Source organism: Sylvia atricapilla, chromosome 11, assembly GCF_009819655.1.
Source record: "Sylvia atricapilla isolate bSylAtr1 chromosome 11, bSylAtr1.pri, whole genome shotgun sequence".
NCBI lineage: Eukaryota > Metazoa > Chordata > Aves > Passeriformes > Sylviidae > Sylvia > Sylvia atricapilla.
Genome location: NC_089150.1, coordinates 12,845,758 through 12,870,306, shown reverse-complemented (window position 1 = coordinate 12,870,306; position 24,549 = coordinate 12,845,758). Strand labels below are relative to the sequence as shown.

General features: G+C 37.0%; 1 protein-coding gene across 1 annotated transcript; it reads right to left on the bottom strand.

The window, feature by feature from the left end:
- Positions 1-2,424: 2,424 nt before the first annotated feature.
- IL17RD (interleukin 17 receptor D) lies at positions 2,425-20,003 on the bottom strand. Its single transcript, XM_066327074.1, has 12 exons — positions 19,952-20,003; positions 16,620-16,745; positions 14,676-14,794; positions 13,892-14,012; positions 12,820-12,864; positions 12,573-12,724; positions 12,121-12,186; positions 11,164-11,218; positions 10,137-10,247; positions 8,301-8,485; positions 5,083-6,019; positions 2,425-2,889 (listed from the first exon to the last, which is right to left on the bottom strand). The coding sequence occupies exons 2-12, from the start codon at positions 16,645-16,647 to the stop codon at positions 2,774-2,776; spliced, it is 1,935 nt and encodes a 644-aa protein (XP_066183171.1). The 5' UTR covers positions 16,648-16,745; positions 19,952-20,003; the 3' UTR covers positions 2,425-2,773.
- Between the last annotated feature and the right edge of the window lie 4,546 nt (positions 20,004-24,549).

The following is a 24,549-nucleotide window of genomic DNA, read 5'->3' as shown; positions in this document are numbered from 1 at the left end:
TCTAGTATGTGTGTTAACATATCTTAAAAAAAATTTACAAGGATTTTTGCTGCTATTCCCAGCATAAAGAACTCTTGCCAATTCAGTACTATGTCCTTCCAGCATCTCAATATACACAGTATCTAATTGTTTTAAGAACTGTGGCTTTGTAAAAAAGCTATACTAAGTTAGATTAAGTATTACTTCTCTTACTTTTGTAAACTTTAGGTGTGGGCCATCCTAATCTATATTTTCACTTAATTATATTGTTTTTCTTCTGACTACATACAATATCTGCTTCCACTGTAAGCTAAGAAGGAATAAAGGAATTTTTCTTCCCTCTCACCCCTAGATTTGACTGTCATCTGCATAGACTTTTCATAATTAACAAATAAGTTTTCCAAGATTGTACAGCAAATTTTGAACAAATAATAAAAAAACCCATTAATGACAAGTAATTCTTTGTAAAACTCCCTTCATTCCTCTTTCACACTCAGCTTTCTTAGAGCTCAAAATGAAAACTTAATTTCATTTCATAATACCAGCTCTGCCATGGAATTTAATGGAACACGGAAATCTTTCCAACCTTTAGCCCAGCATTAAATAACAGTAAACGAGCTGGGACTCCCCATGGATGAAAGCAGCATTACCTTCACTAGTACACTGCTAAGAAATCACCTTCCTCTTCTCCTTCTCACGTGGTGCAGCTTTGGCATTTCTATGCACAGCAGATCTTCAGCACACAGGTTGTGTCACCTTTCTGCCTTGTCTTATTCAATCTGAACTCTTTCTCCAGTAAAATAACAAGAATTGCACCAAATCAATATCCCTCATAGCTGGATTTAGTGAAGGAGCATTTACCTCTAAATGATTCTGCCTAGTCTGACCTTCAAGTGATGGGAAAACATGGAGAATTTTGCCTTCAACAAGGCCCAAGGCACAGCTTTAAAAAAATCATCAAAGGCACAGATGATTCACTCTATGTGTAAAATCACTTACTTACTAAGAAACTGCAAGTTTTGAAGATTTCCAGGTAGTGTTCTTTGAAATTCAGAAAGCAGAGAGAATAAGGAACATTTCATTAATGGACAAGGCCCTCCAGATCCAACACATGTTGACCTAAATGCTCACAGAATTCCATATTACAATCACAAAGCATGTCAGAGTTCTGCCATTAACGGTTATACACAAATAATTGTTACAGCACTTTCTTACTCCACCTGTGATAAGAATCTCAAGAGTCTTTTGTTTGGAAATTCCAATGATTAAATATCAACTGACACAAAGAAACCCAAAACAAAACAAACAACCCAAGAAAACAACGCATGAGCTTTATAGCTACTCATTTAGCCAAAATCATCTCTTAATAGTTCTATCTCATGCTATTAAAATGGATAATAAACAGTTAACAATGTCTAATGCTCATCTATTAAAACCAAGAGAATATTTGAGGTATTTGAGTTCTCCCTTAATTCTCTTTAAAGCAAACCCCTGCTAGCAGAATGTGAATACAGGTTAAATGAGACAGAATTTGACTCTGTGATCAGAATGATCAAAGGCACATTGCTGAGGTGTCCTTTAGTATTTGCTGTTCCCATGCTTACTGTAATAGTGCCTGCAGTTACATAGATGCATTTAATTTCAGGAAAGTTGCTCCTTGGAAACAGGAGGGACATTTTGGATGAAGATTTACCCACCTGGTCACTGCAGGAAACAGGACAGGCGTGCTCTGTGTCAGTAGATAAAATGGCCAGTGAGAGTTTTTGCATTTGTCCTCAATATTACACCAGTTACGGCACACCACCTTAACCACTAAGTGATAAGTAGTGCAAACTGCAAAATAACTCACCCTGCTTGACTCAAGACAAAGTATTCCTGCCTGTTAACTGCTTGTCTTGGCTTGTTTTACCCCAGGTGGTTTTGTAGCACCATGTATCCTCGAATGATAATGTGAACCCCCATAAAGCACACGCCTCTCATCGCTGAACAAACGTAAAATATCTTCAATATAAAATATGATCTTCCTTCTTCCGTATCTCTGTTCTTTATATTAGCCCTTCAGGAAGAAAATAGGAAATTTATTTCCATGGTATCACTCAGCATATGGAGGAGCTGTATTTTTGTCTGTTGTAAGAATGATCCTTCAGTCTCAGTGTGGTGCTGTTTGTGAGTCACCACAGCGAGACTGCGGAGGAGAGACAGGAGATTAATGCAGAAGAGGAAGACAGGCACTGAAATAAGATCCTGAGACACACTAACATCTGGGAAAAGGAGACTGAGGAAGAAAGCTCAAACATTTTGAAAAGAACATTATTTCTTCTGATGGAGAATTTCTCGATCTCACCTTTGGCATTTTATCTTGCTTCTGAAAAAAATCCTATTCTCATTGACTACAACATTCCTGCCAACAGCACTTAAAATTAGAGGCTGGACTACAGAAGGCTTAATGTTCCAAGCTATTTTACGCCCAGTTGCAAAGTTATTCCTAGCAAAAAACAGTAAATGTTGATTATGGCAAGTGTAAACAGTGTAATATTATGACATTTAAATTGTAACAGGAAAAATTTTAAATGTATGCTCTTCTATTTTTCCATGTTACATTTTTCAAATAATGAAAGAGTTTTTATAAAAAGACCAACGGATTCTAGTTTACTGGCCACAAAAAAAGGAATAAAAGATCTTCTTCAGGGGCTGTTTGTTCCTTCAAGTAGATTTGGTGCTGAGACAGTGTGGTAGTTAAAGCACAAACAGAGGCTGTTGATAAAGTGGCAATGCATAACAACGTTGTTATGTATTATAAAGGAGCAATTGCCTGCAGTTCATCAGTGTGGACGTGGCAGTGAAGTTCTGGTTTACATCTTCCAGGCACTAAGAACTTAGTAGTAGTCATTATAGGAGGTTCTTCTTCCCCTATAAAAGAGAGAAAAAGAAAAGTGAAGTTCATTAATTGAAATAGTAACAATGCACAGAAAACTAGGAAAAGCCTCTGCATCATCTTGTCATACACTCCTGAGGCTCAACTATCATGCTTAGCAAAATGTTATTTAGACAATAATGATTTTTCTCCCAGGCAGGACTTCTTAGGGAAGACCTTAGTAGTGAATGGACCTAGTAAAGGTTTGGTTGTTGGTATTTCCTCAAAATTAAACTGGTTTGAACGCCAGTTGAGGATGCCAAATATGATGATTCTTTGAGAATCTTTACTTTGCAGACCAGTAGTCTGCTCAGGAACTACACTGAAAGATAGAAAGGATTCTAAATTATGTGATTTAGGATTTTTATCCAAAAGATCGTATCAAACTGTTCTTTAAGAAAGAAAGGAAAGGTCTTCTTTTGAGATGCTAAATGTCAGAGCTATTCACATCTGTTCTGATCAAGTAACAGGTAAAATAAGTAAAAAACTGAAATGTAGAGTGAATTCCAAGCAGTAATTTGGACGTGTGTATCTCTCAGTACAAGAATGAAAGCCGAAAAATTCTCTTTACTCCTCTCATTAACACACATATAAATATTAGGGCTATAAATATTTTGTATGTCTGGGACACTAAAGAAATTTAATGGGTTGCACTCTAAAAGGCAGATGATGCTCAGTTGTCTCCTTGTACCCTGTATCTCATCAGGACTGTGGTCTGGGGGACAGTCAGTCAGGGTGGTGCTTTTGGATGAGGATAGTAAATGGGAAAATGGCAGAAATTATTGTGGTTTCTTAAGATGTTGGAACATCAGTGTTAAGATACAACTCCATCAGCACGAGCTCTAATTTTTAACCTCTAAAGCTGAGGCATGTTAACAAGGAGGTATGTGACTTGAGAATTAATTACTGGAAAGACTGCCTCTTTCTTCCAGTGCCTCCTTGCAGCTGGGATACCCAGCTGACAGCTCAGTAATTGAATCGGGAGGAGGACACTGGGAAAGCATTCTTACAGGGAGGCCTACATTTTAAAGTAGCATCCTTTTTTCACTAGAACCTTTACAGAGATCGTCTATAATTTTTCCCATAAATGTGAGAAAAGGCTAAGTAGGAAACTAAAAAATACAGTTTTAATTTTGAAAAAGGAGTAATTGTGGCTTACTTAATTAAATCAATAAATCTGTATTTTTTCCCACCTGAAGTTTTTTTCAGATTTTAACTATTTAGTCATATAGACTATCTAGCTGATAAATATAGGTGCTGTATCTGTAAATCAGCCTTTGTATTCTCTTGCTCCAAGATAATTCTGGCATCAAACATTATGAATTATTATAAATAATCTTAGTAAGAATGAAAAATTCATTTACCCAAGAGTAAAGTCTAGTTAAGGCACTGTCAACACTCATTCCAGAAAGCAGAACAGTGTACAACCATCAAAATGCAATATTCACCTGTTGTAGCTGCTTAAGGAAAATCTCAGCAAAGAGCAGCTTTATCACAGCAATAAATTTGCTGGAAAATTCCATACTGAAGTCAGTTCAATATCCTGTAACTAGCAAGGATATATAATTTTCTTTATATAGCCTAAGACAAAATTTACACCTTCTAACTGGAGGCATCTGAGCTGGGTATCTGTTTTGGAGAGTGTCTTCCAAGCATTTAAATTCCTCCACTGAAACCCATTTGTTCATTCCTCAGCCCTTTAACTTGTGAGAAGCCTGATGTCATTCTGAAATTTGAGTTAACCACAGTACAGACAATATCCCTAAAGGATCCAGTATATGCTGGAGCAAAACAGGATGTCAGGTTTAGATTTATGGCTGGCTGTGAGAATGTGGCACCACTTCACCCTCTTGATAACACCACACAGCTGTCAGTTGAAATCCCAGCTGCCAAGGAGTCCCTGGAAGAAAGAAGCTATCTCTCCCAGAATAGATCAGTTAATGAGCATAGAATATTAATAGAATATTAGTGAAATCTTACCTAGCTAAGGTTTCCTCCACACACTTTAAGTTAAGAAAAAGATTCATTTTTCCAAAGTTATTCTACCTGTTTTACCAATATCTTTATACAATATTTACCTTTCTCTGCAGCCCTCTACATGACTCCTCACATATTATCTCACCTATCTGGAGATGGCAGAAATAGGCACAGTAACTGAATGTAAGTTTTGAAACACTGTTGTATCTTACCTAAACCTGATGATGAAGAAACACTTCCTGTAATGGAAGACGTTTCCATTTGGTCTGTCAATAGTCCTTCCATTAAAGGTAAAGATAATTCAGATGAAGGAACAGATGAATCATAGATTCCAGAATCTCGAGGCATGTCTTTCAGATTTGAAGCTTTAACAACATGTAACAACGGCTGAAGGACAGAGCTGCCACCACCTTGAATGTCCTGAGTTTCTGTATCTTCTCCAAGGTTTAAGTGCTGAATTATACAGTGAGAGTCTGAATTCCCCACTGAAATGTTTATATCTGTTTTCAGGTAAAAATCACCATCCATCACCTGTTTATTCACTAAGTCATTTAAAACCAAGCCTGAATCAAATTTTTCCATGACAGGCTCTGAATAGTGTAAAGAAGGTGGAGGGAAGGGAATAAATTGTTTCTCAAACCAATCTGGTTCCTGATCAATGAACTGATGCATATTGCAAATAGCAACATAAAGGGACCTCCCAGATTTGCTCCTGAAATAATTCCTTTTACTAATGTTAAGAGGAAACACCTCTGAATCCTGTACACTGAGATCTCTGGAGTGTAAGTGTGAATAGAGCTGGGGGAGATTGTCCATTAGTTTGTATTTTGTGCTTAGATCCAGAATAGCAGGGATGTCTCCCTCACAGGAGTAATCAAAGTAGACTGCAATGAACTTGCAGAGGTCAGCTGAATTCTGCTTCGCCTGACGAAGTTTCTCTGCAACAGTCAACACAGCAAAGAGAAAGAGTTCTCCTTTTCCTGCATCTTTGGTTACTCCTCTGTGCTTCCAGTTCTTTTTTTCAACAAAGTATTTCATTCCTTTGGAACACACAATGATGATAAACTGGGACTCATTTATTTTTTTAATAAGCCACTCCTTCTGATCTTCTTTACAGTTTTTCAAATTTTCCCACAAATCTAAAGCCACCTAGAAAAGGAAAAAAAAAATCTGTTTGATATTAAGTTTCATGTATATAAACCCAAGTGGTTCCTTAAAAAAAAAAGCACTATAGATTTGATACATAGCAATATTTCTTGGAGAATAAAAAGAACATAGAAAATGTGGCTGGATCAAGTAAATTACAGTTAACTTATAATGAAATGTGGTATCATCAATCCACAATAAACAATTGCATCTGCCTCTAACAATTTACCATTATGTCTGGGTCTATAATGTGCTGCATGCAGCAGAAGAAACAGAATCAGAGAATTGTTTAGATTGAAAAAGACCTTGAAGGTCAAGTCCAACCATGCACCCAGCCCTGCCAAGTCTACCATTAAACCATGCCTCTAAGTGCCATATTCCCTTATCATCCTTGCATATTAACGAAGTGTGATGCCAAGAATTCTCACATCTAAATAGAAACATCATTAGTGCCTATAATATCAAGACCTTCCAGTTAGGATGCAAAACAACAGCAGCTTTTTCTGATGAGAAAGCTCTGAAGATTTTATCCTAGGAGCTATTTTATTTTGTACTTTGTCAAGCGTTCTGACCATTCTCCATGATTTGAAATGCTTGTGAACAGCAAGATGAGGGACATGATGCTTCACCTCACAGGAGGAATGAGTAGTAGGATAAGAGAAAAAAAAAAAAAACAAAAACCTGCATAATAGACACACATCAAAACCACTTATAAAACCTTCTTCAAAGCATTTTTCCAGAGAACAACAATTTTTTCTCTGCTGTGTCACCCCTACCAGAGTGGCAAACTTTGCCCCATCAGAAGGCAGAGTAGGTGGGTACCCAGAACACAAGGACTCCTGAGAACTGCAGCCACACAGTTGGCTACAAGAAGAAAGTGACCCTGCCTGAAGTGCTTGGTCAGCTGGACTGGATGATCATTGTCAGCTCCTTCCAAACAGACAACTCTAGCCTATGCATGGGGAAGAGATGTCATTTTACTGCTGCTTGGGAGATGCAGGTAGTTTTGTGTCTGGTTCCATTTCTGTTCTTCAAAATCCTGTGTGACCTGCTATCTGTGAGAAAGGATTTTTATTATGGACAAGTTATTATTTTAAATGGCTATTAAATGCCACTACTTTTATCCTTTAGGAGAAAACATTCCAATTCCACACAAAAATACTTGTGCAACTCTTCTGTTACACATTGAGCATCACTTTTTATATTAAACGCCACAGCTTTAATAAAAACATGTACATAGGTGCTGTCAACATTTTGTTATATAAATTTTGTATGATGCCTGAGACCATATATTCCATGGTCAAAGCTGTAAGAGCTTGTCTCAACGCTATTCCAAAGAGAAGCAGTGCAGCAGGGCAAAAGTACATCTCTAAAAGGAGTGTCAAGTAAGTTACTTATAAAATAGTTTATCCTGAACTATCTTAAACAGATGAAAAAGTTGTGACCATCCCTACCAAACACGAGGCCTCGGCTGTGTTTCTGTGTTTGGTCACCAGAGAGCAGAGTTGCTGTAATGAAACCCAGCTCCAGCTCATCCCGTTCGTATCCCGGGCATGGGAGGAAAAAATGCAACACAAAGAGACCAACAATTGTCCTGCCTTTTTTCCAGCTGAAAAGTGAAAAACTGGCCACATATTGATTCTATTTTAGACAGCAGTATGAGATTCTAAGCCTGTTCATTCAAAGTAGCAATTCAAATGTCTCTCTCATATCTCTCGAACAAAAACAAGAAAGAGTTGCTGATTTTACAGTATTAATGGAACAGAAAGAAAGGGAAGCAAAAAATAATCAATTAGTAAGTACATGCTTAAGTACTTAGTAAGTACATGCCAAAAAGTAATACTAATAATGCAGTTTTTGCTTATGAGTAGAAGTCTTGATAGATTCAACTTCTTTTAAATTACAACACAAAACACACTTTAGGAATACCAAAGTATATCAGGTAGACAACAATACCTCTTTGTGGCTGCTGACTATAAAGACGTAAGACCTACTGAACAGAAAAAGCACTAAATTCAAAGGAAGCTAAACATGGGTGAACAAAAGTCCTGAAATCATGATCTTCCACTGTTCTGTTGGTTTGAGTTATTTTGGTTTTTTTACACTTCATAAGATCTCTTCATTTCCCCAAGTAAAGAAAATTCATACAGCCAATATTTAGAAAAATAACAATAGCTATCTCTATGGAAAGGAGTGACTGAAGTATCTACTTTTCAAGCACAGAATTTTGGGAGTGCTGTTTCAATTAAGGAAAAGTTGTTTATATATGAACTATTAAGTTTACCTCACAGCCACAAAAGTCCTGAAGAAAATAAGCAAAGCACTGGATGACATTAATGTGTTTCTGGCAATCTTTACTGGAATAGCAGATGAACACTTTTGGCCGGGGACGAAGTCTTTCCACATGGAGACCTGCAGCATATGCTGAAGATTCTGAGCTCTCCTCATCTAGATGGGAATATATATTTTCTAAAGTGCAAGAGAAAAGAGAATTCACACTATAAAGCTTGATTTTGTTTTGGGTTTTTGTTACTTTTGTAGGCTCTATCCTCATGCATACAGTAATATCGTTTTTTTTCTAAAGATTTTCCTCTCCTTTATGTCCTGAAAAAGAAAAGTTGCACACTTTATTTATCCAGCTTAAGAGTTGCTGCATGTGGAATACGCTTTCAAAGTTAAATGTGAAGTTATTTCTGCCCAACTCAGAAAACACAAGGAAAGTTTATTTTATAGATGGAATGAGGTTGTTTCACCTTTATTCAGCTTCAACAGTCTTCAAATCTCTGTTCAAATACTGTAAGCCTAAAAGACGTACCATGTTCAAGAGCCTCCTGTTTAACCAAGTCTCTTGTTAAAAAAAAACCCAAACTGCAACATTAGCCAGGTAAGAATATTAAACTCCGGGTCCACAGACCCTTTCAGGATATCATACAAGATTTCTCCAGTATATATATACACACCCGTGTTTAGACATTAATTTGACATTAATCTGAATTAAGACATGATTAATTTAAATCTAAATAGCTATTAGTGTTCCTTTCCTTGCACAGATGCTTTTTTTATGCTGGAACATAAAATCCGGTCTTATGCCAGACTAATTCAATCTAGTTCTACAGCTGATTAAGCTAATTTGGAATAAAGTATGAGTAATCCAAAATACAAATATCCATCTAGGGATTCAATTCTGAACAATTCACCAGGAATAACTATGCTGGAACAACTCTCACCGTAGACAAATCCTCAGTGATTTGTCTGGATGCTTTGTTGGAACTTGCTAGCTACGAGCAAAGGCATAACTACAGAAGAACAGAAGGTAAAAGGATTTAACCCAGCTGGCATATAGCACTTGCAGTATATCTCAGTGCCAAAATTCAGGTGGATAACACAGATATGTGAGGTTTGGAGAAGTAATCTCTTTTTCCATTATTCATGAATCTAAATATCTAAATTCAATATAAAAAGCCAGTATATTTTAAAGATTTAAATGTATCAAGTGTTGCTGGCCAGCTCCTGGATACAGAGGAGACGTCACCAATGAGGGATGGAATCTAAAAACATCTGCAAGCAGGGCTTAATAGTAAATTTAGGAAGATGGCTTAAAGTGAAAGGTAAAGACAACTTCCAGGAAAGTTAGCAAATCTGGAATAGCAGCTGTAGATAGTATTTCAGACAGCCCTGTGAATTGTACTGGCATCACATGGCTTTACTTTCCTTCTGATTTAAAATAAATACAAATTAAATATTTATGAGTAAAATAAGGGAATGTTTAAAACATATTCATTTACAAATCTGTTTATAATCTACATAGTTACGCAGTGCTTTTTCAAAGTAGATGAAAGCTGAAATAAAAAGTATTTTCCACTATTGCTTTTGTTCTCTCCTTTCTACAGTGAAGTCTTGATCTGTGACACAATACTGTCTAGGCAACCAATTGCCATTAAGCACTTATTAAGGATTTGCTGCAAGTTTCCACACACAGAAAGATGAGGGGAGGAAGACAGAGATAGAAAAGAAAGCTTTCCAGATAAAGGTGTTTCTGGAGTTAACCTATCAATGAAGACTGTTTTGGTTGCAAAAGTGTATCTTTCAATGGAACTCTGTACCAAACAAACCCTCTCACCTTGCTGTTTCTTGCGGCACATCACTGTGAAAAGCGTGGCAAAGGCAGAGATGACAACCAAAGGGACTGTAATGGCAATGGCTCTGATGGGGCCAGCCCACGGGGAGTGCACTTGGAATAAGAAAACAGGGTAAGCCACACGCAAATAAGCTGTATCACAATTATCTAAACAAATGTTCACACTGGGAATGCAAAACTGCTGCAGCACTCTATTATCAGGTAGTTGTTGAAGATACAGTAGGCTCAAAAATAATGTTCTGCTCCATTTTAAATCAGATTCTATGCTGGTTGCCCCATTTCGACAGCATCAGAGTGACTCTCTCAAGTAACAAGAGTTGCAACTCACACCAGCTCCAGGAGAAAACTCTGCTGGCAAATAGTTTTGATGAGACATGCAGTGGTCATTTGGAACTGACATGTTTTGGTTCCAGGTTGCTGAACCTGCCACTTAGAACTGCCCTCCTGCAGAGGTCATCCCTATCAATGTGCATTAGGATTCAGAGCATTTTATCCACTGCCCCCATCTCTGGCTGCTTCGAGGGTGCAGTTACACTCTGAAATCCCTGCTTATCTTCTCAAAAACAGATCTGATCCATAAGCATGTGAAGCATTCACTTGACAGGTTCTCCAATGGCTCAGTTTGGTACCAGGGCTGAAGGACACAGGTGATGTGTTCAGGCTGCTCCCCCAGTTTCATTACAGTATTTCCACACTATTGCACTCTCAGCTGTATGCAATTAAGGTTATCCTTCCTCATATCCACATATACAACAAAAGCCACTTTCCCACAAAGATTTCCAATGGTGAATTGATCGAAACTCCACTAAATATAAATGTACAGAGACACTCAAGTGTGCATCTCTACGCTTTTTTCATCAGGTCAAAAAAGCCCAGCACAATTATCTCAATAGTCTAGATTATGGCAAACAGACAAAGGTCAAACAGACACTTATTTCCAATATAATTAAAACTGAATCTAAAATAATACAGTGAATATAGTATATTGTTTAAAAAACAGAATTCATACCTGGTTTTAGCGCATAGTGCATTGTTTTCCTTGTTGTATTAGTGTCATCAACCAGCTTGGAAAAGTAAAAGATTAATTTTATTTTCTGCAATATGAAAATAACTAACAGGCATTACAATCAAATGAGAAGAAAGTTAGTGTTCAAATAGTTAAAACTAAAGAGCAGCACAAGCTAGTATAATAAAAATTGACCAAGAAAGAGAATTCTAATGACAAAAATAAAAATCAAAAACTATGAATTATGCAGGCCCACAACTTCAGTTTAAGGCACAGATCCAAGTGCTGTGCACTCAGGGAAGCAAAGCTGTGGGAAGGTCAAGAACATTCTGATGTCTTAAGATTTTAGTCTTTGTGTTTTTCAAATCCTGTACTGCATTAGTGCATAACTCTGAACTCCATATAAAGTGTAGTTAACTGTCTTCACATTTTGGTTAGACAAAACAATCCCTCTGGGCCTGTGATCCAAGGACACCATACAGACTCAGGCCCCAAAAAGTACAAAGTACTTTTTTTTTTTTTTTTTTTTTTTTTTTTTTTTTTTTTTTTGCAGGGGTGAGCAAACTGAGGGAATATGACTTCGTTACCTGAAGCTCTTAATTGGAGGATTAACCTTTGATACTTAAATGGCCCAAACTTACATCTGTCTGAAAAAACTCATGACCAACATCCATTTTGGGTGTAGCGCCTTGGGGAGGCTTCATCTGTCCTTAATATACCAGAAGGCCCTTCATTAAATATATTTGCATTAAATATATTTTTCTAACTTTGTCTGGCCTCTGTTTCTAGGTAAGTCCAGAAAAGGCATAATTCTAGAAAATTTACTTGCCTAAGTTACTTCAGCAGGGATACCTGAAGTTCAATTTTACCAGCGTGATTTGAAATAATTTTAATTTTACTCCATTTCCCCATTAACATATTCACTTAGGTGTTATACAAAACTCTGTTTAGAAATATTACCTCAATGATATAATCCCCTGGAGATACATTCTGAAGAACACAACTTGTAGTGTCTGTGTTCTGCTCCTACATCAAAGAAAGAATACTTTGCAAGCAATTCACATACTTTTAAAAACCTAATAAAGAATTCACATTTATTTGATTTAGTAATAGGCAGTGCACTCTTGTATTAACACACCTTAAACCAGCAAAACTAAGTCAGCCCACTCACTTATACAATCATCTGCCTGCAGAACTAACTTGTGTTATCCAGGTCCAATGGAGACCTCAAGCCTAGCTTTGACTGATGAGTGCTATCACAGCACAATGCCATTTGCACAAATACTTTTACAATTTTAGAGCTGATACTATTTTATATTAAGTTCTAAAAGTTTCTATAAGACCTTAGAACATCTCATGTTTACAGGTTTTTGACAGGTTGTTTTTAAGAGATGCAGAACTCAGCCACATACCGGTCTGCAGGTCTTCTGCTTAAACGGCCCTTCATGCTTCAGTTTGTAGTGAAGAAAGTAGTACTTAAACCCAAAGTTGTGAGGTGCATGATCAAAGGACACTTGCATGTTAAAACCTTGCTGGGTAACATTCACATTCCTTGGCTTCCAGTCTAGTCAGAGGAGATAGTCATGAATCACAAAATGACTCTTCAAATACAGTAACTTTTAACAATATTAATATATAGAAATATTACATTTTACTTACAAGGTTTGCAGACAAGGTTTTCTGGCTGTAGCAACAATTCACATGCTACAAATACACAGAAAAATTATTAATTATACAGTATCAAACTGCTATGCTATTTAAACAGAAAAAGAACAAGGGCAAAAGTAGGGAGTTCATAATTTTGAATACTCCCACTTCTTTCCCAGACTATAATGCACCTGGACCAAATGCATTTTGCAAACTTAACTCCCTTGTTACGATTTCAAGTCCCTTCTCACCTTTATATGAGAAACAGAGATCTATTAATTTGAATAGTACATTTCTCAGTGAGACAAAAGGGATAACACCAGGCGCAGCACACCAGGAGAGGAAGTTAAAACTAAGCATAAATATATTTACTTGGAATAAGCAAGTATGCTGAGCACTACTACCAATGGGTACAGTGGTCTATGTTAACAGACAGACTTGAAAATACCTTCAGCAAGTTTTATAGGGAAAAAAACCCCTTAGCAGGACAAATATCAACACTTCACCTCAAAAGGTACTTCCAGTTTCTCACCATACTGTGTGAGCACTGAGGAGTTTATTCAAATTTCTTCTCTCTGCCTCCAACGGGAATTGCTAAGTAATTGCGAGAAATTCAACTTGATCTGCTGCTGTCTAATTTTAGATATTCTCCTTTACATCTGTCTTTAGAGAGCTGTTTTTAAATTATAATCTCAAAACTAAAAAATGACCTGCCCTTCTTCACAATGTCCAGAGATGGACAAACCATCTTCAAGAGTTAATTGAGAACCACAGGAACAATCCAGCTCTAGACAACCCTGAAATAATCAAAGGCCCACCTGAGACTTTTCTTCTGGTGTCTGCCTAACACTTGTGATCACACATCACAGACTTAACTGTGGCATGCAAATTCTTTCTGCTTTACACCCAGATCTTCCTTCCACGACAATGTCAATAACTACTGAACCCAGATTCCAACATCATCATCCACTATATTCCTTGGAACCAAAACATTGAGGGGAGGCCCACTGAAGAAATGATATGCAATACTGTATAAAATGCAATACTATATTATATGCAACACTAGATTACATGCAATACTTACATCGAGTTCTGAAGAAAAATGGGTGATAATTACTTTCATTTTTAATGGAAGGAAAAGGAACAATCTTTACAAAGTAATCTGTTTCAAACTTCAAGTTTACAAAGGGCTGGGACTCCATTCCCTACAAAAAAGACAAGATTGCAACATATTTTAAAATCAACTATCAGAGCTGAAAGCATTTTTCAAAACAAGCCCACTATTTTGCAATCAAAGGCTGAAATTAACACATTAAGAATCCTTCCTCCACTCCTCTGTTCCAAACTACATGAGGAATCTCAATACACAGTTGGATGTAGACTATTACAAATGTGCATCTGTGCTCCAGTCACCAAAATGACAGTTCCCAACTTCAGGAAAGTTTCTGTCAAAAGGAACAAGATCTTTCTCTAAAGCAACAACTATAATTAATTTCACCAATAATACTTTTGAGCACCAACCAGCTTTTTCACAAGGGCATGGAGCAACAGGACAAGGGGGAATGGCTTCAAACTGAAAGAGGGTAGTGTTAGATTAGATACTGGGAAGAAATTCTTCAGTGTGAAGGAAGTGAGGCCCTGGCACAGGCTGCCCAGAGGAGCTGTGAATGCCCCATCCCTCCAAGTGTCCCAGGCCAGGCTGGATGGGGCTTGGAGCAACCTGGGATAGTGGGAGGTGTCCCTGCCCATGGCAGATGGGCTGGAACTGGATGACCTGTAATGACTCAAACCACTGTAGGATGATAAACAATTTCAAGACTACTCACACAGTCAAAAACCACAAACTTATCTTGAAACAAAGCACTTACTGTTCGTTTAAAACTGGGGCTGAGCTGCTTTGGATCTTTTAAAACCATCTGCTGGCATTGTCTTCCCTCTGATTTTAACTCCTCAAGTATTACTCGAAATCCCTTCAGGTATTCAATCCCTACAAACAGCAGGACATTTAAACAAAAGATTAGTATTTCAAAACGCATAATGTGATATATGATGTAATTTGAATGTATTTCATTTGCCTTTAAAAATAAAACTTATCAGTCATTATCATATAAAATATGTTTGCATTTAATACCTGATGCTGTACGTCAGTTCTGCATATTCCATCTTGCCTATCTAGAATTCAGTCTTTGGCACAGGCTACAATCACTGCATACTTGTGTAATGCTTGGAACAGAGGGGCCCTTGTCTCATCTGAGGCTTCCAAATTACCACTGCAATATAAGTTATCAGTACCTTCTTCACCTTCAGAAATACTTTATAGTAACTTCACATTTCCATTTCAACAATCAAATATAACATTTTGTTGGCAAACTGTAGAAATATTCCTTTAGAAATTTTACTATCATCTCTGAGACTACCAGATTAAAATGGTAACAATTGTTACAACTTCTTTAGTTCTAGTACAGTAAGGGCTAACAGAAAACTTTACTTAAATGGAATGGAATTTATTCCAGTGCATGTATACTTCCAGTTATTCATAACCACTGCCAGAACTAAAACCATTTTGTTCAAGTTACTCTATTACAACTTAGCACAGTATCTTTACAATGTTCTCATCGCAGAATTACTTCATGATATGAATAAACTGGGTCAAGTGATGTGAATATCCCAGGAAAATGCCAGTGTTACCCTGTGACAGTTTTGTGGCTCAGGTATCAAAGGCACTGCACAGCTCTTTAACTCTCACTACTCCATCTAACTGCATCTCTTCAACAGCATTACACATATTTATCAATGACACAGAGACAGCTTTTGTAAGCTAAATGCTACGTAAATCGAAATGGCCTCATTTCAGTTTATGCTATGCTTGTCAACCCAAAAAATAAAATCCCAAATGTATAATTTCCACATTTTCCACTACCTCCTCTAGTTCACTAGTTTTCATGGGTGTGTTTTGATTAACGTTCTATAATTTTGTAGAAGATAAAGTGTTGCCAAACATGTTATTAGCATTGTACTGAACAACAGCACTATTTGTCCTTACATGAAGGCCCTGAAAGAGAAAGCATCCAGTTCCCACATTACCCAAAATGTCTGAACAGCAATTCTGCCCTCAAACTGCCCAAAGGATTAACACCTCTGGTGAAGAACACCAGGCTTTGTTTCCCATGAATGTTTGATTCCTCCAATCTGCAACTGAAGATTACCAAATGCCTGCAACTGCACAGCTCTGAGAATTCAGTGGAATTTTCACATGTTCTTTTAAAGCCCAGAATAAGTTTCTCAGTGGAAATGGATTTCTGCACATCCTCAGTTTTGGACACTACTGGTCCAGGGGGCAACAAGGTACTTCCAGTGACATTGAGGAATACTCTTAATCACCAGACCTAGCAAGGAAACACATTTAAATTCGTATAGCTGTAATTAGATAATGTTTTCCACCTGTAAGACAATCTGCATCTTAAAGAACCTTTAAGTGTATCAGGAACTAAACTCAATCAATGCCACTGAAATGCACCAAAGCCTTAGGACAGAAAATGAAGCCAGGGACAGTTGCACAGTTCTGAAGAGCAGGAATTCAGTAAACTGGGATAGTAAAAAGCAGTGTATGGCTGCAGAGAACATTCTGGTTTTAAGGGTGTTTTTGAAGCAAGCCAGAAAAAATAGGAGCTTTGCAAACATGTCAAGAATTGCTTTCTTCTTAGGCAGCTTGCATCAATGATTCCAAGCATAATTTAATTGACTTAATACCTATGAGCAGGAAGTGATTACCAAACCCATGATCAATGAGTCTATTTCCCTCTAGAACTTACCAATGGCATTTGCTGTCCAAAGGATCATCACAGCCACCTGTTCCTGACATGCAAACTGACTGATAGTGATGTTCTGCACATCTCCAATCACGTGTCTTCCCACTGAACTCAGGTAAGGAGTGCAGTCTGAAAATATGGACAAGTAAACACTTCAAGAAAAGCATTTTTGCTGAGATTAATTCCCTAACATATCTTCAAAACTGAGCAAAGTAAAAGTACCAGTGCATTATTTTCTGTAAGTACTACGCAGCAAATCTAGATGAAGTTTTTGTCTCAAGACCCAAACCACCACAAAACTTCACAAATCATCGAGCACAACCACTCTCAGTGGTTGCCAACCCACAGTTAACAGGAGTCCCAAGGATATAACCAGTTTATATCACCAGTGTGACCTGTACCACATCACATGTATTGGGACTCCCAAAAGAAAACAACTTTTCCTTGTAGTTGTTCAAAATAATACGAAGACTGACATTAATTTTGTTCATGTACAGTGCTCAAAGCAAGAGCTTGGTCAATGATCAGGCACATAAGAGAACAATAAATCATGTGAGGCTTGAGAACTGCTCAACAAGTGCTTTTAGCTACGATACTGCTTTATCCTGACCACAAAGAACCTATTGCTCAAATCCATCTCTCCTCTTGCCTTCCATTCTGCAGCCACATCCCTACAGACCATTTAACTGCCGCTGCATTGACTCAGGACTGGTTTTGTCTTGCTATCCTCACAAGATACAGTGTATTCCCTAAAATTACAGCGCCACAGCTTTAATTAAGAAAACAAAATATAAACAAAAGACTCCTGAGTTTGCTGTTGAACTTTACCAAGTCTTTTTGTTTTCAAAAGAAAGCACCCCCAAATTTTATTACTTTTGAAGCTTTACAATATTTAGGCTCATATTTTGTGGGAGGAAGAGAAGTAGCAGGCAGGGGAATTCACTAATTCTGGAGCATACCCGAAGATGGGTGTGCAAAAACAAACATTCTGTTTCTGAACTACTGAAACCAACAAAATCCAGAAGAAATTCATCAGTAGACTGTATACTACTGACTCATGATTAATGCAAAAAACTGAGATCATATATATGCTATATATTCATCTATACAGAGCTGGTAGAAAAGCAACATGAAAAATCAAGTGCTATGATACATCAGTACAGGAAATTTCAATTTAATTCAGAGGTGTGATCTTAAAGGCAAGGAAAAAAATTATTAACTGAAAAGGAGATTTAGAAAATGGCTTTTTACTATGAATAACCATGGCAAGGCATCTTTTGTCTAACTGTCACAGACATAAGAACAGAACAGTGTGTACAACACTGCCTTTTACAAAAGCTGGGCAGTTGGTACTGACTCTGCTGTTTGTAGAATTCAGTTGCTATGAGTGAACTCAGTGACAGCATGAACTTCCTCTTTGGAGGACAGAGGATGTCTTTCAATGGAAAGTTTGAAGTAACTGGTTTTTGCTAGGTCTGGATCTAATTAATAGCAAGCCCAAGATTTTGGATCCTGGTTACTAGAATTTTATGGTCAAATGACAACTGCCAAAATGGAATATAGTACAAATGCCTGAAGCTTGACTGCAAGTCACTGATTCACAGTCATAAAGAACAACAGTTTTAGGAAAAAAATAACATGGAAAAATCATGCTTTTTAGGAAACCACTACTTCTACTTGAATACAAGTGGCATACTAAAAAATACAGACATTTATTTTTCAGCTGAAAAAATAATCTAACCAACCAATTCAGCACCATAAAACAGAGTTTCCTAGAGTTTCTCTGTGGCAAAGTAAGAGCCTTTAAACCACAGCCAGCAAGCCAAATTCCCTTTTGTGCTGGCTTATTAAAGGTACATACATATTTCCATACCATGTGAGCTCTTTAGTCTTCATATCAGCAAACTCTTTTCCTAGTCCTGCAGAACTCAAATACCTCCTTTGTCCAGGAAGCACACAGTGCCCGCAGAATTGTGAATTAATACTTCTCATAGGTTAAACACAGTTTCCAGTGCCAGAATTAATGGAAAAAACATGACACATGCTGGGATTTAAACAGACTCGTGTGTTAACTAAATGCGGGGATCTCTGTTCTGACTGGTACTGCTTCCTAGTTTTCGTTATGTAGATATAAAAAAGAAATCATACTGCTTTTGTAGTGACCACCTACATCTTGTACAATCTGACACACCTGAAGTTTGCTCATTTTAAGTATTAAGATCAAATTACATTTTAAAAAAAATCAGAAATAAACACAAAAACAGAGGAACAAAAGGATGATCAGAATGAAACCCATCACTATTGCTAGGATTCCTGATGCATGCTCTCAGTGATGAAACTTCACCTACATTCTGCATCTGAGGTAAGTTCTTTGGGTAGGCAGAAAAAAACACCTATGACTTGCACTGGCATTAAAACAAACATTGTTTTAATATAAATTAGGACCTTGTCTTGACTGTACATTGAGTTTATATTGATGATGGTCACGACCTGAGGATAAATTCTTAATGTAGTTAGCAGTCCTACTTTGACAACTAGAGAGGAAAAATGATGAAACATCTAAAATAACCCCCAACAATACAATAACAGCCATTTAGCAGATGTTTGAAGAGGTCTGAAGTATTACTGCTGCAACCTGTTTATCACTGTTACTTTGCCAGACATGACTTTGTTCTCAGTTTAGCTGCAAACACATCTGCTACAGCCCTGGAACCATCTGTCTGCACTGCAAATGTAGACAGCAGTTCTCCATTGGCCTGGGCCTTGAAGACTGTAGCGAATGAAAAGTTCCCACCGATTCAACTAAATTAAGAGATTATATTCAATATTCAATGTTCATATTCAACATTAATCCTTGCAAAGACAAGTTTTTTAATAAATTATCTGTATACAAATACAAACTACACATTTTCTACCTCGAGACACACATTATGCCATTTTCACCCAAAACTACACATCAGAGAAAAGCTGCATAAAGCTCAAAATAATCTTTTCCGATGTCTTCTGTCTTTGTTTGCACTGAACCTTTTAGTGACTATATTTTTCACAGAATAAAATAATTTTCTATAATGTTCCAGTCAAATCCTGGGCAAATCATGTAGGCCAATCTGAAAGAGAAACTACTACAGATTGTTAGAGAGTTTTATTATCAGTGAGACACAAAAGGAGAAGATCTACCAGACACAGCAGATACAAATTTTCTAGATTTTAAAATCATGTCAATATTGAAGAGCTTATGCTATTCTTAGAGCCATTTTAAGAGACTTGTTACTGTATACTGACAACTGTGATGGAGTCCTTGATTTCTGTGAATATAGTGCAGATTTTCAACTTACTGTCATATTTAAAGGTGATGTTGAGTAGCCCATTGTTCTTCGTGACTGATGACAGTCCCTGCAGAGAAAAAAAACAAAGAGAAAGGGATGTCTGTGGTATTTGCATGAAGACATGAAATTGTGATTGAAATAGTCTTATCTGCCCACTACATGGAAATCATAGAAGCTAATTTTGGAAGAAAATTTTGAGATATTCTCAACTTCCACCATCTAGGTGAATTGTGTATGTACAAAACCCATACCTTTAATCGATGTTTAATGACAAATCAAATTGGGTTCTCCAGGGGAAACAGGGTGCAAGAGAAGAGATGAGAACTTTAGCCAAAGAGGTGTTTTCTACTCCACAGCCATGAAAAAGAGTATCAGAAGTTCCAAGAGAGACATTGCAGAAACCCATTATGCTACCTGAGACACCCTTTTCTTTTACTAAACACTACTAAAGCAGATACTGCAAACTGAAGATGAACCAGAGCACTGCTCTGCCAGGGAGAAATCCGGGTTGATGAGTCTGCCGTCTCTCCTCTACCTATAGAAAAGAACTTTGGCCCTCAGACATGCAAAACCTTCCCCTTCAGAAAGCACTGAAGGGGTTTTGAAACGCAGAATGTAGCATCACCCTCACAAGACACAAAGCTGGAAACTGGAATACTGATTCTTATGATACAATATCATTCCCTGAAAGGCAAGATACATATTTACCATTAGCTTTAAAAAGAACCACCCATGTACCCAGAATTGTATCTGGGTTCACTGCTACAACGCAAACAGCAAAAATCATCAGTATAAAAGGCTACAGCAGTAATTAGATGTTGCCAGGATCATACCTGAGCATTCACTGTGTGTCTCTTCACAGTCATAGAAAAAAGAAGGTAGGAGGTGTCAAGTTAAAAAAAAACAACTCAAACATTTCCTAAAGGATGAAAGCAATTCAGACTTTGATAATATTGTTACAAGTTAAATTTGTAATCTCACTTTCTTCTTAGGTAGCTTTTAATTGTTTAAGTTTGATTTAGTTTGGCATTGAACCAGCTGTTATACAAAAAAGCTTCCTGAAACAGGAAGAAGTCTTTCTTTTCAGTTAATACCTCTTCTAGTCTGACTCACTTTCTGTTTCTCTAATCTTTATTAAGTGTCATTTAACTTACAGCAAAATAAAGACATGATTTATTTGATTTTAAAAAAATCACAGAAAAGTAACTACTGACTTTTTATAAAGGGAGATCAACCATCCAATCAATTGATACTTGTCTTCCTTTTGTCCTAGAGCTGAAGTTTTGTAAGACGTACATTTTACCAAACTCCACAGAAAATTAGCACATGCATTTTAATTCATTAGATAGGATTTTTATGTGCTATATTAAAATAAAAAGGCAACACTTCTCCTTCAATAGCATTTCTACTGGGATTACGGTGACATAAAATATGTAACAGTATAAGCATAAATAAATATACCACAAACATTGATAATTTAGATGCAAAGACAGACATAAATTAAACTCTGCTGAACCTATGTAGCACACAAGACTTACTGCAGGCAAAAATTTACTCCTAAGTGTAGAGAAGGTACAAAAAGGCTGCAGTAATTAGTGAGAGAATTAGGGTCAGCCCAAAGGATTGAACTAAATAATTGTTATATTAGTTGTAATTAAAACATATAAACTACTCAGATAATTGCATCATGCTCAACTGTAGTATTCTTCCCTCAAGTACTGTGAGTTTAAAAATATATTCTTAAAGCAAGCATTCCCTTGGTTTTGAATTAAAGTAATTGTGCTATTTAAGTGGCTTATAGCTAGGAGAACTTGTTTAGAACACCTTACTTTAAAACTATAAATACTAATGTTATGGCCTCAGGGCTTTGAATTCTTAGCTAATTGTCCCTGCCATGGTAGGGGGGTTGGAGGTAGATAATCTTGAAGGTTCATTCCAACTCAAACCATTCTGTGATTCTATCTTAAATTAACCACAAATATTTGTTGAATTTACATTTGTTGAATTTAATTTATTATGAACTTTACTAGAAAGCAAGTCTTTGTGTCCTGGAGCTTTACCTACAAAATCCCTGTGGTCTACATACTTCTATATATGTGGACAGAGAAGAAATAAATAGGAAAGAAATCAGCCAAAACATATTTTCTGAAGAACTCTAGACCGCTGATCTTTGAATAGATAATCAAAGCTGAAATGCACACATATTAAATTACAAAAAACCTTATTTGTCAAAACGCTGGAGGAGCAGAGGAGGCATTAGCCACACTAAATCTCACATTATGTGAGCTCAAAGCGCAGAACTCCACAGAAAACATGATAAGCTAAAATCCAAATCCTGTATCTATACTGGGCAAGCACATATCACATATCTCAAACCACAGAGATCATTGCTGGATCTCTTCCTTGGTGCATATAAACAGACTGAATAATTGAGGTTAAGATCTCTAGATATCCTAAGTCAGCACAGATCTAAGACCAATACACATCTCCTGAAGAATGAATAGCTCATTTGGATGTTCAAAGCATGTACAGGCATTTTATTTTATTTAAACATCCATCTTTCAACATGAAAGAGCACATGTATTAATAAAAGACAAAGACTATCATATGAAGTTAACCCCTGTTCTTGTTTGTTCGTATTTTTCTAATACCCGACCCCCCTTTATAGCAATAGCTCACTAATGGAATGCACTTATGACAACTCTTTCACCCATTACTAAGCCAGAGAGGAACAAAGTTAGGATTACATAACCAGAAATAAAACTAAAATGAAATTTGTAACCACAGGAACTAATTGTGCCTCCAAGAGAAGTTAAATTTAACAAATGTCTGCTGCCAAAGGCATAAACTAAACACAATTGAATGAAATGAAAATTCTGTTTGATTTTATTGAACTTTTCCCCCTTCTTTTTAACCTAGAACATATAGTGTTTCATATTTGAAAGAAACACCTATTTTTTTATATCTGGCAATTCCTGCCAGAGATACCATTGGTGATAGAAATGGATGGGTGATTTCAAAATAGTTCTATAACTAATCTTTATTACAAACAATACTGAAATGTACTCCAACATTTTTCTGTTGAGCAAACACTCTTTCATTTAAGAAAGCCAGTTTATGTGTGTGACTAGGGACTGTCAGGCAGCCACTTGAACATAAATACTGGGAAACAGAGAGAGATGCTAGCACTAATTACAGCAATCTGGTAAAGGAGGTAGGAAATCACTACCCCTCGAGCACAGCCTTGTGCAGCAGACCAAAACAGTAATCATGATTCATCCTTCATATGTTGTTCATCAACACACACGTGGTCCTAATTTCACACTCCCATGAGGCAAACTGAAGGGACAATTGTTTTTGAACTTTAGCATCAAGATGAATGATCTGTGTTGATCATAGTCATTGCTCAGTAAAACAAGGGCTTTATATTTGACATCTGCTCTTCTTGTCTTAAGGCTTTAACTGATGGTTTCAACCAAGTAAAAATATTTTCTATTTTGAGTAATCAGTAAAATGATTAATTATCTGTATTATTTAGATGCCTGCATTTTGAATTGCTTTCAAGAGAATATAACAAAATGCATAATCCATGTATGTAAGTTGTGTGTACTCCACTGACTACAGAATGAATTATAAGCCCTGGGTGAATGGGTTTGTACTGTTATTACTTATCCTCAGGAGGATATGGTGGCTAGGCAATTCAGCAATAACTGCACTAATTAAAGTGCCACAGAACTCACAAAACTTTTAAAGTCGATAGGATTTGGGAATTCTTTCATCTTAATCCCTCCCTTGAAATAACACAATTATTTTGGACATAAAAACCTATTCTAAGGGATTTAGAAGCACACAATTGTTTAGAAACACACACTCATCCATGAGATTTTACAACTGAATTCATAAGCAGTATGGTTCTAGTCCAGGAATAACTAAGTATTTACTTGCCAAACCCCCATGTTCTAGTTTTAAATAATCATTTACCATTCCACCAATGGTGTTTTTAATACTTGACATCAAACTTGTTTTTACAGGACATGAAGCAAAAAAGCAACTTTCCTTAAAATAACAAAGCATCTCCTCGCAAAGTTCCCATACTTGTGAGCTACAGAACATAAAAAGCATTGGGCAACAAGAAGCCAGGACTTGCAATGTGACAGGCACCTATCTGAGCAATGAAAAGGTGCCTTTGGCACAAACCTCACTATCAGGAGGGACACAAGATGTGCTACATTCATTTCATACACAGCAAAATTGTACAATCTGCTCATCAGAAGTGAGGGGCAGAGTGCTGCAGTTTCAGAACACATCAGCATGATGACTGTTCCTGCCTTTTTTAATGTGCATGAGCAGAAAGAAACAAGCCAGAATAATGGAGGGACCACCGTGTCAAACACAATGACTCAAAATACTTTTGGGTTAGAAGTAAATGCTCCTGTACATCAACTGTGCTAATAAAACCAATGACCTTTCCCTACAAATCCTAGGAAGAAATCAAGCACCCCTCCCTTTCTTCCCTCCCCTCAGAAGCTGCTTCCTGCAGACAGACTCAGCCTTCAGCTGTGTAATAGGGACAGGCTTTGGCTCCTTTGCTGCTACACTTTGTTACT

Coding starts and splice junctions, on each gene's coding strand:
- IL17RD (XM_066327074.1), bottom strand. CDS start 16,647: ATGATCCTTTGGACAGCAAATGCCATTG. Junction 10,248..11,163: donor GCACTATGCGCTAAAACCAG/GTATGAATTCTG, acceptor TCTTATTCCAAG/TGCACTCCCCGTGGGCTGGC. Junction 2,890..5,082: donor TTCTTCATCATCAGGTTTAG/GTAAGATACAAC, acceptor TCTCTTTTATAG/GGGAAGAAGAACCTCCTATA.